The sequence below is a fragment of the Heterodontus francisci genome, chromosome 26 (assembly GCF_036365525.1).
Source record: "Heterodontus francisci isolate sHetFra1 chromosome 26, sHetFra1.hap1, whole genome shotgun sequence".
Classification (NCBI taxonomy): domain Eukaryota; kingdom Metazoa; phylum Chordata; class Chondrichthyes; order Heterodontiformes; family Heterodontidae; genus Heterodontus; species Heterodontus francisci.
The window spans coordinates 62,668,540-62,682,422 of record NC_090396.1 but is presented as its reverse complement, the minus strand read 5'-3'; the positions used below and the strand labels follow the sequence as shown (position 1 = coordinate 62,682,422).

Sequence of the window (13,883 nt, the reverse complement as noted above, 5' to 3'; positions counted from 1 at the left end):
GGTGCTTCCTGATCTGTGTGGCATCATTCCACATTAGGCAATGCAATTCCCAACTCAGCCATCAAGGAAACTCTAAGTATCTTTTTTAAGTTGGATGTGAATAAGAAAACACAAGTGAAAGTTAGTTTGAACCTTTCTTAAAAGTAAAAGCACTGAGGTAGTTCAATATATCTTGCGTTCATTATCAGAGGGACCCTGTGGCCCATAAGGCATCCTCTTCTAACCTCTGATAACACTTTAGAACCTCTCTTGTTGATTAGATGGCACTGAGAAATAGAATTTTAAAAAGAAAATCTCATAAAAATCTACATTTTATTAATGTATTATTACATCTAATAAGCTATATCACTAATTTTTATATTTTTTTACTATAAATTCTTTAGTATAACCAAGTCCTTGCAGTACTAAACTCTAGGTAATGGTTCTTTTAGCCAATATCCTTTGCAGTCTGTGGCAGATGATGATCAAAGGACACTCTGCTGCCCTTGTTTTCCTGCATAATCTCTGCAATGCTGTCAGCAGCACCAGTCTAGTTCTGCAGCTTTTATGCCTGTCCAAATATCCCCACCATGCCTCAAAATTGCAAATTGTTAATGAAGTTATTCAAGGATAGATTAATGGCAATTGTTTAAAAATGTTCCATGTTATCTATCTCCTTTCTGATTCACTTTTAAAATTAGAACTTGAGTGTTTTAAACTATTTTTTTTATCAAAATGAATAACTGGAACAAATAGGATTATTTTTTGTTTCCAAAGAATAGATTGCAGGACTAGTGGGAAACATAAACCAGGATAGCTGCCAGTCAGGTTATGCTAACAAAGCACATTACTGTAAATCATGACAGCAATTCCTGCATGGGGTGAACACAACATTAGAATATAAGAAACAGGAGGAGTAGGCTTTAGGCCCATCGAGCCTGCTCTGCCATACAATGCCTGAACTTCTACCTCAACCCCACTTTCCCACCCTCTTCCCATATCCTTTGATTCCCTTAGTGCCCAAAAACCTATCAATCTCAGTCTTGAATATACTCAACAACTGAGCATCTGCAGCCTTCTGGGGTAGAGATCTCCAAAGATTCACAACCCTCTGAGTGAACAGATTTCCCTCATCTGAGACACAAATGGCCAAGCCCTTATTCTGAGACTGGGACCCCGAGTTCTAGACTCTCCAGCCAGGGGAAACAGCCTCTCAGCATCTATAGTGTTAAGCCCTGCAAGAATTTTATATGTTACAATAAGATCGCCTCTCATTCTTCTAAACTCCAAAGAATATGGGCCCATTCTACTCAATTGCTCCTCGTAATACAGCCCTCTCATCCGAGGTATCAATCTAGTGAACTTTTGTTGCACCCCCCCTCTAAGGCAAATATATCCTTTTTTAGGTAAATGTAGGTCTCTTACAGTCAGAAACGGGGGAAATTATAATGGGGAACAAAGAAATGGCAGAACAATTAAACACATACTTTGGTTCTGTTTTCACAAAGGAGGACACAAATAACCTCCCAGAAATGTTAGGGAACCAAGGGTTTAATGAGAGGGGGGAACTGAAGGAAATCAGTATTAGTAACAAAAGTGGTGCTAGGGAAATTAATGGAGTTAAAGGCTGACAAATCCCCAGGGCCTGATAATCTACATCCCAGAGTACTAAAGGAAGTGGCTCTGGAAATAGTGGATGCATTGGTGGTCATCTTCCAAAATTCTATAGACTCTGGAGCAGTACCTACAGATTGGAGGGTGGCAAATGTAACCCCACTATTTAAAAAAGGAGGGAGAGAAAAAACAGGGAATTACAGACCAGTCAGCCTTACATCAGTAGTGGGGAAATGCTAGAGTCTATTATAAAGGATGTGATAGCAGAACACCTGCGAAGCATAAACGGGATTGAACAAAGTCAGCATGGGTTTACAAAAGGGAAATCATGCTTAACAAATCTACTGGAATTTTTTTGAGGATGTAACTAGTATAGATAAGGGAGAACCAATGGATGTGGTGTATTTGGACTTTCAGAAGGCTTTTGATAAGGTCCCACATAAGAGGTTAGTGTGCAAAATTAAAGCGGATGGGACTGTGGGTAATATACTGGCATGGATTGAGAATTGGTTGACAGACAGGAAACAGAGAGTAGGATTAAACGGGTCTTTTTCTGGGTGGCAGGCGGTGACTAGTGGGGTACTGCAGGGATCAGTGCTTGGGCCCCAGCGATTCACAATATATATTAGTACTTGGGTGAGGGAACTAAATGTAACATTTCCAAGTTTGCAGACGACACAAAGCTGGGGGGGAATGCGAGCTGTGAGGAGGATGCAAAGAGGCTCCAATGTGATTTGGACAAGTTGGATGAGTGGGAAAATGAATGGCAAATGCAGTATAGCGTGAATAAATGTCAGGTTATTCACTTTGGTTGTAAAAACAGAAAGGCAGATTATCTGAATAGTGATAGATTGGGAAAGGGGAAGGTGCAACAAGACCTGGATGTCCTTGTACACCAGTCGCTGAAAGCAAGCATTCAGGTGCAGCAAGCAATTAGGAAAGCGAATGGTATGTTGGCCTTCATCGCAAGAAGATTTGAGTACAGGAGCAAGGATGTCTTACTGCAGTTGTACAGGGCCTTGGTGAGACCACATCTGGAGTACTGTGTGCAGTTTTGGTCTCCTTATCTGAGGAAGGATGTTCTTGCCATGGAGGGAGTGCAAAGAAGATTTACTAAGCTGATTCCTGGGATGGCAGGATTGACGTATGAGGTGAGATTGTGTCGACTAGGCCTATATTCACTAGAGTTTAGAAGAATGAGAGGGGATCTCATAGAAACCTATAAATTCTAACAGGACTAGACAGGCTAGATGCAGGGAGGATGTTCCTGATGGCTGGGGAGTCCAGCACCAGAAGTCACAGTCTCAGGATACATGGTATACCATCTAGAAGTGAGAAAAGGAGAAATTTCTTCACTCAGAGGGTGGTGAATCTGTGGAATTCTCTACCACAGAAGGCAGTGGAGGCCAAGTCATTAAATATATTCAAGGAGATAGATATATTTCTTAATGCCAAAGGGATCAAGGGATATGGGGAGAAAGTAGGAACAGGGTACTGAATTAGACGATCAGCCATGATCTTTTTTGAATGGCGGAACAGGGCCGAAGGACTGAATGGCCTACTTCTGCTCCTATTTTCTATGTTTCTATGAGACCAAAACTGCACCCAGTAGCCCAGGTGCGGTCTCACCAACGCCCTATATAATTACAGCAAGACTTCCTTTCCCTTATACTGTAACCCCATTACAATAAAGGTTAATATACTATTTTCCCTTCCTAATTTCTTGCTGTACCTGCATGTTAACTCTCTGTGATTTGTATACAAGGACACCCAAATACCTTTGAATGCCAGCATTTACTAGTCTCACCTTTTAAAAAATATTCTGCTTTTCTATTTGTCCTACCAACATGGGTAATTTCACATTTTCCACATCATATTCCATTTGCCATCTTCATTCCCAATCACTTAACCTGTCTACATTAGCAGCTTCTTTGCGTTGTCCTCACAGCTTACTTTCCCACCTAGCTTTGTATCATCAGCAAACCTGAATATCTAACAGTCTCCTCATGGAAGCCATTGATGTAGATTATAAATAGCTGAGGTGCAAGCATGGATCCTTGTGGCACTCCATTAGTACACCACCACCCCCATCCCAGAAATGATACATTTACTCCTCCTTTCTGTTTTTCGTCCGTTATCCAATCCTCAATCCATGCTAATACATTAGCTCCAATCCCATTAGCCCTAATCTTGGCTGAAATCGCCATCCCCCACTTAAACAATAGTGAAAGGAGGTCAAAAAGTGGCAAAAGTGGGGGATAAGTGTCCATCTGGGGCTTTAGGGTGAGACTGAGCTTAAATCAGTAACACTGCTCCACATCCTGGACTGTGCATGAACAATATCCTAGAAGAGCTAATAACTTGAAAAAAAAAATCGCACAATATACAAATATTGTGATTAATTTCATCAATTCTAAGCAAAGCATGTGGTCATGTCAGGAACTGCAGTCATAGATTCTCATCCAAGAATCCTGCACTATTTCCTTCAGCAAGGGCAGACCTCCAGCTGCTGTTAGGTGATAATTGCTTGATATGATCTGTATAACGTGTGTACCAATTGGCAAACTCTTTCCAGGCTAAACTGATGTCAACAAAGGCTGAATGTGCCCCATTTTTCATGTGTAGACCTATACAGTGTCAGGGAGCCACTGACCTGTGGATTTTATCCTCAACCCAATACTCGAATATGGCCACTTCCCAACATCGGACTCTGATCAGGACTGGAAACCTGGCTGAGTTATTCCATCTTCCAGCCCAACCACATACTCAATCTGCCAGTGACAACAGAAAGGACACTTTTAGGGTGCAGTCTCTCTCCTGAAAAGTGTCCAGCAAACTACTTCTTCCACTGTCAATTTCAAATGTTATAACACAATGGCCCAAAGAGCATCACAAATATATTAAAGAAAGCGAATGGCACACAGTTCTTCTGTTATTCTATTCCTCCATTCTATATAAGGAAATAATAATTTTACCAATAGATTGCTTTGATTTTTTTTTAAAAGGTCTGTTTTAATACTTACTTGGAGACCGTTGATTAAGGTCTCCCTTTCTGTTGCACTGCTCCATTAACTGTGGGGAAGCTCCCCGTGTGTCACAGAGTGGCTGCATTAGTTTGCACTCTGAGATCAGAGTGAGGTTTCCTGGCTGCTCTGAATTTGCAGCCTCCCTCCTGTCACACTGTATTAGAGCTGCTCTGGAATACTCTCCTGTTAAGAAATACCTACAATTTATTTGACAATTCATTTAAACAAATGTCAAAGATATATCTGGTGCAATAAGGTGGGGGGGAGGGGGGAAGGTGGTTGTTTTGAACAAAAGGCACAGACAGGAAACAGAGTAGGAATAAATGGGTCTTTTTCTGGGTGGCAGGCAGTGACCAGTGGGGTACCGCAGGGATCAGTGCTTGGGCCCCAGCTATTCACAATATATATTAATGACTTGGGTGAGGGAACTAAATGTAACATTTCCAAGTTTGCAGATGACACAAAGCTGGGCGGGGAGGGGATGTGAGGTGTGAGGAGGATGTAAAGAGGCTCCAATGTGATTTGGACAAGTTGGGTGAGTGGGCAAATGCATGGCAGATGCAGAATAGCGTGGATAAATGTGAGGTTATTCACTTTGGTTGTAAAAAACAGAAAGCAGTGCCTTCAAAGAATGGCAAAAAGCTGTGAAGTGATAAAAGAAATATCAGACAATGCTGGAAATGCACACTCAGTTCATCAGCAAAGAGAAGCCTCAGAAGAGAAAACAGGTTGATATTTCAGTTGACCCTTCATCAGGATCTAATTCGAACCTACCTTTTATCTTTCAGAGACTAGCTGTGAGTTTCCACCATTTTGTTTTTCGATATTTGTGGCTTTTCTTTTTAACTTTGAACTGCAGCTACGGATTACCTCTCAGACTTAATCCTTCTCACCGAATGAAAAATGCCTACTCTTGCTCAGAACATACGTTTTCACATTCTTCAGTCAACTGCTTGACACCAATAACCTTACAAATCTGAATCCTATTTCCCTAACCATTCTCTATATGGGTGCCACATGCCACCTTTTGTTTAAATGTGGTTTTACATTATAAAAAGAAAATGAGCTTGTCTGGTCCCAATGCATGAGTAGTCGTAATCATCAGTGAAAGCACAAGCAGACTGGCTCAAAGGATTAAACATAACTGCAAATTTTTGGTACAATAAAACTAACAGGTGAGAACACACTAATCTGTGGTAATTGCTGTAAAACCCATAAATGTAAGCTTTGAATATTGCACTTATCTTAAGCTGCATTTCATCACACACACTAAACCTTTTGTCTGCTATGCAGTATTTATGGATCACTCCAATGTCATTTCCACCAGTATATCAACAAGATCTAGTGCATTCATCTCAGATTTGGTTTTAAAACTGGTGGTGTAAACAGAGCATGCACATAAACAGAAATGTACCAAATTGGAGTTTTGTATCTTTATTACATTCAGAAATATTGCTCTCTGAAGAATCAAGTGTTGTGTTGTGCGTTCAGCAAATTTTTAGAAAGCAATACTTCTGTAATCATAAGGGATGATACTGAAAAGCTGTGAACAGTGCTTGCAGTATTCCTGTTTATTGCTTAAATACAACAATGATGGATTGAAATGGATTTCTACTTTGAGTCTGCAAAAAACATAATAAAGAAAATACATTATATACTAGAAATTAAAGGATAAGGAAAGCCTAGGGGGAGTACTTTCAACACTAAGTACTCCTACATCTGTATAATTCACAAATAAAATTGAGGAATATGCTTCCTGCCCATGGAGCCCTGACATTTTGGATTTTTCACACGTAGCTGAGTTAACAAGGATGATTTTAAGTGCATCTTGGAATAGCTCCATTTCTTTAAATGGAAATTAGTGTATTGGACTGCGATGAAATGTCTGAGCCAGGAAAAGTTAATGTTAGCTGGGTACTATAGTCCATAGGTTATTTGGCTGTAAAGTTCTCTCATTACACTCTTCTTTCCCATACTCATAGTGAATATAAAGGCCTCTTATTCCAGTCCCATTTGCACTCATTTTCTAGTACAAGCCCCCTTTTTCCATGCAGAATAATAATTTATGATTCATTAATTAAACAAATGTAAATGGATTAGCAAAGTGCTCAGGCCCAATGTTATTGAATGTACAATTGTTTCCCTATATAGGAAGTGATCTGAATTCAGCTTTCAAGGGAGGTGCTCTGTGCCATTCAGATACCTCCCCACAGGGAAAGGAAGGTAGAAGGTGAGTCGACTATGAAAGGCATCACATCCTGTCTTCACTTCCTAGAGGTACGATTGCCAAAAGATGAGGCACAATTTAATTGGCTCACCTGAAGTAAAAATTGGGGCATAAGATGGAGGCCTGAAAATGTAAATGAGTTACACCCACCCCAAAACAAAACACAATAAATAAGGGCTAGACAAAGGAACAAGGGTGCTACTCCATCCTTACTTAATTTATCATTCAGTGAAGCTTTAAAAATACTTTAAATTCTCACTTTTGTGCCAATTTTCTTTACCTTTTCTCTTGAAGATGCTGAGTATCGCATCCAAGTGGCCAATTTTCATACATTTCAGCATTGTTCAACAGTGGGGTGTATCAAATTGAGTTTGATTCCACCCTCACCTAACATCCATACACATACACAGGAAAACCCACAAGCTGACAAACAGCTTCACTAAGGTTGATGCAGTCCCAGAAAAGCAGGCAACTCAAACAGCATTCTTAAAAGTAGGCATGTGAAATGCAATAAGCACATTTCTAAAGGACTGTTGATGTTGGTCCCAAATGTCAATAGTAATTCATAGTTAAATAATGTAAGTAATAGTGAGTTGAGGGCTTATTTATGTCATAAAGTTATTGAAATAAATATATGAAAATTAATATTGAGCACTGGTCTATAATCCAGGGATGACACAGGGCCTGGTTTGTAGTCCAGGGACTGGCAGAGACACTGGTCTGTAACCCAGGGATAGAAAGACTGCACTGTAATCCAGGAAATGGACAGAAAGATTGCGCTGTAATCCAGGAATTGGCAAAATGTCTTTGAAGACATTTTGGACAATGGCACAGATTGAGGGTATAATGGTGCTTCTGTTGGATTTTATTATTTTACATCATGTTTGAGAAGTGACGGAAAACAGGAATTGTGCAGAGTGAATTTGCACTGTGGCACTATCAAATGTTTTGTTGCTGACTCATTCTGACACTGTTGAGATATGACCTCTGTATACAAACTTGGGACTTGTATGTTTCATAACCTGATATATGAGCTAATATACTAACAAAGCTGAATATTCCAACAGTCAAAACATCATTCCAGCAGTGTTGCTCCCTAAAGGCTCAGGTGGCAACAATTTTAAATTTACATTTTCAAAAGGATTCCACACAATTTCAGTATACATAATGTAAATGCTGCAAATACACTGAGGAGTCTTTGGGCAATTTCAGTCTCTCAGCGCTCCTAAGTGAGGGTCAGAGAGGGCGATAAGAAGAATTAGAGCTATAAAACCACAGCTCCAAATTCTCTATCTTGCACTTGTGACTAATGAGGTTGTGCTGCTGAAATTTAGTGGGTGATTCTAAGGTAGAACTTCTACTCCTTTATGGGATGGGGGTCAGGCATCCAGGGAACAGAGGGGTTCGAAACTGGTGTAGAATCTGTTTAAGTTGGGTTGTCTCCCCTTCTTTGGTTGCATGGCAGGTTCTAGTGGAAGACAAAGATTCTTCTTTGGTCTATGCCTTCCGTTCTGACGTCATTTCTGGAGGCATGTCTAGGAAGGACCCCAGGTTCCACTAAAATTCCTGCCAGATATGCTACCAATATGATTTGGAGGAAGAAGCAGGGATACGTGCCATTGTCGGCCCCACTTAAAGGGATCAATTGTGATTCCATTATCATAGAATCTTAGAGCACAGATGGAGGTCAATCGGCACATTGCGCCTGTGCTGGTTCTTTGAAAGAGCTATCCAATTAGTACCACTCCCCTGCTCTTTCCCTGTAGCTTTGCAAATTTTGCCTTTTCAACTATATATCCAATTCTCTTTTGAAAGTTACTCTTGAATCTGCTTCCACCACCCTTTCAGTAGTGCATTTCAGATCAAAACAACACATTGCATAAAAAGATTTCTCCTTTTTGGTTCTTTTGTCAAGGGTCACCATCAAGGAAGCAGGATCTAAAGGGACCATGGCCACACCTGCTTCATGCCCAGCAGAGTAGCAAGGAGCTGCCCTGTATTCTTGGCAAGTCTTTGGGTGTCCTTGGAACACTGGTATTGGTACGGGCCTCCGGCCTAATGCTGAAGCAATCCTAGCCTGTTATAGGGGTCATGCCAGAAACAAGGCCTTGGGTGGAAGTTCCACTTTGCTACACTTAGAGGTGTAATGACAGCAGTGTAATATCAACCGTCTCCCAATCTTTGAAAAAGCAGTAAGTGGTATAAAGATGCTTGAAGGAAGCTTGATTTTCCTTTTGGTGTCAAGCATGTCTTTTGCCCTCGAGCGCACTTAATTCTCCAAGAATGACAAGTCTGTCCAAGGACTGGATAACTGTCTGTGCATCTCACATTCAAGATACAAGAAAAAACTTGTCGGCGTTGACAGGTGATCCCACTTTGACTTCGCACCTACAGCCTTCCTGTCTGCTGCTTTTCTTGTTCTTCTCTACTTAACCAACATTATAAGTCTCCTGTGTTACTCTTTGCAACTCTGGTAGATCTTGTTCCTTCATCAAGGCTTCTCAATTTTTAAAACTGCATTGAAAGAATAAAGAAATGATAAGCAGTTGTAGATGCACAGCTGATGGGCAGACACAGGTGGTGTGGACATAAGTGAGAGTCAGGGATAGCATTAAGAGCTACAACATTCCATCCTTTAGTGCTACTGCCGAAGTCTCCTTTCTTAGGGAGGCATAAAATTGAACCCCAATATGCAGTTGCTACAAACATTCAGAGAGTTTATTCCAAATTATTTGTAAAACTATACAACTATTCTCCAAACAAGTGAGTCAATGCCAGTGGAACGTCGCACCACAAGCCGCCTGTCAACTGACAGGATGGTCTGGTGCTCCCCACAACTAGACTGCGGGCTGAATTTTATCAGCCCCTCGATGCTGTGGGTTGTGGCAGGGAGGCCCGTAAAATGCTAGTAGGAGCGGCCCGCCTTGACCCACGACACTGAGAAGGCCCTGCCGTATATAAGTGGCGGCAGTGAAGCCTCATTAAAATATTAAAATGAGGATAATTAACATTGAAATTAACTTAACTGCTGACGGGGACCACCCCACATCTGTTCTACGGCGAACCGTTCGTGACTCGCACTGCTGGGGAGGGGGAAGGAATAAAATTATCAGGGTGGGGTGCGGGGGCGGAGCAGGGAAAACACCTATTATTGGTTGCGGGGATGGTGGGAAGGGGTTGATGGTCAAAGGGAACAGATTTCGGGGGAGCAAGTTCGGGATATCAATAAAAGTTCTTTCTGGGGGGAGAGGGCAATTTATATACAGATTACCCATTGCGGGGTGGGAGATAGGATTTAAAGTTGAATTAAAATTTTATTTTTATTTCCCGGAGACCGGGACCTTTAAAAATTTAAATGTCACTGAAGGGCTTGAAGCCCTTCGCCAGACACCATTGCTGGGGACGCGGTGGCTGCCCCTTCTATGTCATCAGGGGTGGCCGCTCTGCCCCCTCCATTTAAGTGGACCCCTGTGTGTAATATAGCGTGGGCTCAGCGGTGGCACTTCTGTGTCAGAAGGCCGCCACTTCCACAGGGTGCCGCCGCACAACGTGGTACACTGATAAAATTCAGCCTTGCATTTTTAACTGTCAAAATTTCTGACAATTTTCAATTTTGACTGGGACAACAGATATTATGACATTAATATTTAGTTAACATTTCATTATGTTGGGCAAAAGATTTTTGCCGTCAAAATATTCACCGTCTTCCAATCCATAATTGTTCTATTAGTGACTCTTACAGGCTGGCACAAGCTTTAATGCTATGTTTGCTAACACAGGCTCCCAGTCTACAGAACTGCAATGTCAGAATTTAGACATCTTATTACGTTAACCCTTACTATTAAATTTCAAAATGCTCAAAACCCAAATGCCAGTGGTGGTAGTCCCTTTCTCATTTGTAATCTCCAAACTCTTATTTATTTATTTCATACAGCAATATATTTCTTCTGCTGGATCAGGAAAAGATTAAAGTTTGAATTTATTTTGAATAGAATTAATTACAAAGTTTAAAGATTTTCATGTAAACCTGAAAATTACACAGGTACACTTTTTAATGGAGGTGGAGGAGAAAAGAAGTTGATTTGAACTTACTGTAACAAAAAGTAATCAGTATGAAAACAACATCAAGGTATTATAAAATCTAGTTGATTGCTAATTGTGTTGCACAAGGAGAGTCGAAAGCAGTTGCATTTGTTAGGTGACAGATGATTGGGGAAAATTGGGCTGGGGATACACATGTGACTTGGTTCCCCATTTTAAAGTCATATATTCTATTCCTATTTTTATATATTAGTTTGGTATGTTTATTTTAAATTTATAGTTAAATAGCAAAACTTAAAATGGATTGAGTAGAGTTGATTGAAGCATTGGAGTTTCTTTGCAGTACAGGTTGAGGAGCTGGAGATGCAGAAGTGAGGCACCTCCACTAGTGGACATAGGAATCTATCGCAGAAGGACTGTGGCAATAACATGGCTAGAGAAAATAAAGCTTTGTTAGCAAGTAGCGCATGCTTTTAATATATTGATGTAAAGCAAAGTTCCCACGCCTTTTGCCCCCTCAATGACTTTGCTGAGTATAGTTGGACATGTCCTGACCACTGTTCAGTAATACACACAAGTGGTCGTCTTCATGTTTGAGTGAGACACTGATACAGTCAGTCTATGAGACAAGTGACCCCAATCCTGTACTCATCTGATATCCAACAGGTGCAGTTGTCACTGGAGAACGATCAGGAGCAGAAACCGTGGCAGATTTGTTTTCCCCTAGACAAGAGATACTGAGGTCAATTGCAGCATCTCCTGGTGGAGAATACATAACTCAGCATGCTCAATAGTACATGACATGATGCATTTATTCACTGAACCATTAGGAAAGCTTCAGAATTGATTTAAAAAACTCCATCTAAACAGTGTTTAGTGGAAACATCCTCAGTAAGATGTTCTTTAAGACAGACTGCCAACCTATAGTGATCTGCAGTATACATATCTCATTACAATATCAGTATACATTAATAACCCTTTGCAGTAGTGTACAAAGTCAATTCTGTACTGCATCTAAAAACTACAAAAGGTGAGAAATTTTCAATTTATTTTGAGAATGCAATTGATAACACATTCCAAACTTTTCCTGTATAATATTCTTTAATATAGTTCAAAGAATCTTTTATTTGATAAGCTCTGAAGGAAACCTGATTTTTATGCTTCCAAATGCAAAGGGAATTTGATATATTATTATATGACTCTTCCACCGGTACTCGCCTATATTAGATTCCAACAATAGAACGTACAGAACAATAGAACAATAGGGGGTGGCACAGTGGTTAGCACCGCAGCCTCACAGCTCCAGGGACCTGGGTTCGATTCTGGGTACTGCCTGTGCGGAGTTTGCAAGTTCTCCCTGTGACCGCGTGGGTTTTCGCCGAGTGCTCTGGTTTCCTCCCACAGCCAAAGACTTGCAGGTGATAGTTAAATTGGCCATTGTAAATTGCCCCTAGTGTAGGTAGGTGGTAGGGAATATGGGATTACTGTCGGGTTAGTATAAATGGGTGGTTGTTGGTCGGCACAGACTCGGTGGGCCGAAGGGCCTGTTTCAGTGCTGTATCTCTTAAAAAAAAAGAACCAGAATCTAAGCTGCACTGTCATGTATTTATGTTCTCTGTGCAATCAATGCAGTCTTACAGAATCATAGAATTGAACAGCACAGAAGGAGGCCATTGTTCCAATTCCCTATTCTTACATCTATGCTACAGTCTGTGTTGGAAATCAAAAGGCTGCAAGACGGTAAAAAAAATGCAAACTAATTGCTGAATATATTAAATTATAAAACTTCAAACATTCACAGAAAGTGAAAGTGAAATAAACACTAAACAAGTAAGAAAACACAACAGTCATCTAGCGTTTCGGGTCAGTGACCCTTCTTCGGAACTGACAAATATTAGAAAAGTCACAGGTTATAAGCAAGTGAGGTGGGGATGGGGCAAGAGATAACAAAGGAGGTCTAGATTGGACCAGGCCACATAGCTGACCAAAAGGTCACGGAGCAAAGGCAAACAATATGTTAATGGAGTGTTGAAAGACAAAGCCTTTGCTCCGTGACCTTTTGGTCAGCTATGTGGCCTGGTCCAATCTAGACCTCCTTTGTTATCTCTTGCCCCACCCCCACCTCACTTGCTTATAACCTGTGACTTTTCTAATATTTGTCAGTTCCGAAGAAGGGTCACTGACCCGAAACGTTAACTCTGCTTCTCTTTTCACAGATGCTGCCAGACCTGCTGAGTGGTTCCAGCATTTCTTGTTTTTATTTCAGATTTCCAGCATCCGCAGTATTTTGCTTTTACAACAGTCATCTAGTTGGATTGTAGGATAAATTTCCAATTATTGAAGTTAATATATGAATGTTTAATGTGCTAATACTACATTTCTGTGTGGGCTGCTTTACGCAGGCATTAAACCATTTATTTAAAATGTGTTAATGCCTCAAGAAAATAGCTTACAGAAATGTAGCATGAGCAGTTAAGCATTGTGCGTGAACTTCACCGATTAGAGGTTCTGCTCTTATATCAAGCCAACCAATGGATCTTATCGCTTCATATTAAGTTAGGATAAATGCCTGATAATAAATCACAAGTACATTGAGTGTAGTCACTGTTGTTCTGTAAGCAGATATAGCAGCCGATTTGCTCATGTGCATGTGGCATCACTCTGTCACAGACTCCCCGATGAATGTTAGCCTACACAGACTGGAATTGCTCAGACAAATCAAGTTAAGTACACTTCTGCTCATATATGGAGTTGGAAGAGGAACAGAGTGGATGTAGTCCTTGTCTGGTGCAAGCATTCCTCTTCATTAAATAGATTTATTTCAGAAAATAGCATTTTGGGGTACAGTATATGAATAATGTGAGACATGACATGGTAAATGTAGTAAGCTTAAGAGGAAAAAGATGAATTTAGACCTATGGTTCCCAAAACTCTCCACCACTCTGACTTTCCTCACCCTATTTCTGGATCAGTTGCAGACTAATTATAGAGACTGA

General features: G+C 40.7%; 1 protein-coding gene across 20 annotated transcripts in view; it reads right to left on the bottom strand.

The window, feature by feature from the left end:
• LOC137384399 (endonuclease V-like) overlaps positions 1 to 13,883 on the bottom strand; it is a 282,278-nt gene that overhangs the window by 148,118 nt on the left and 120,277 nt on the right. For 2 of the 20 annotated variants that reach the window (XM_068058386.1, XM_068058401.1), the window contains one exon: positions 6,082 to 9,360. The exons of 16 other annotated variants lie outside the window; for them this stretch is intronic. Coding sequence is in view for 1 of the 4 variants with exons in the window: in XM_068058401.1 (XP_067914502.1) it covers positions 9,355 to 9,360 (6 nt within the window). In the remaining 3 variants the exon portion in view is untranslated. 2 more of the 20 variants (XM_068058392.1, XM_068058385.1) reach the window with 2 other exon arrangements.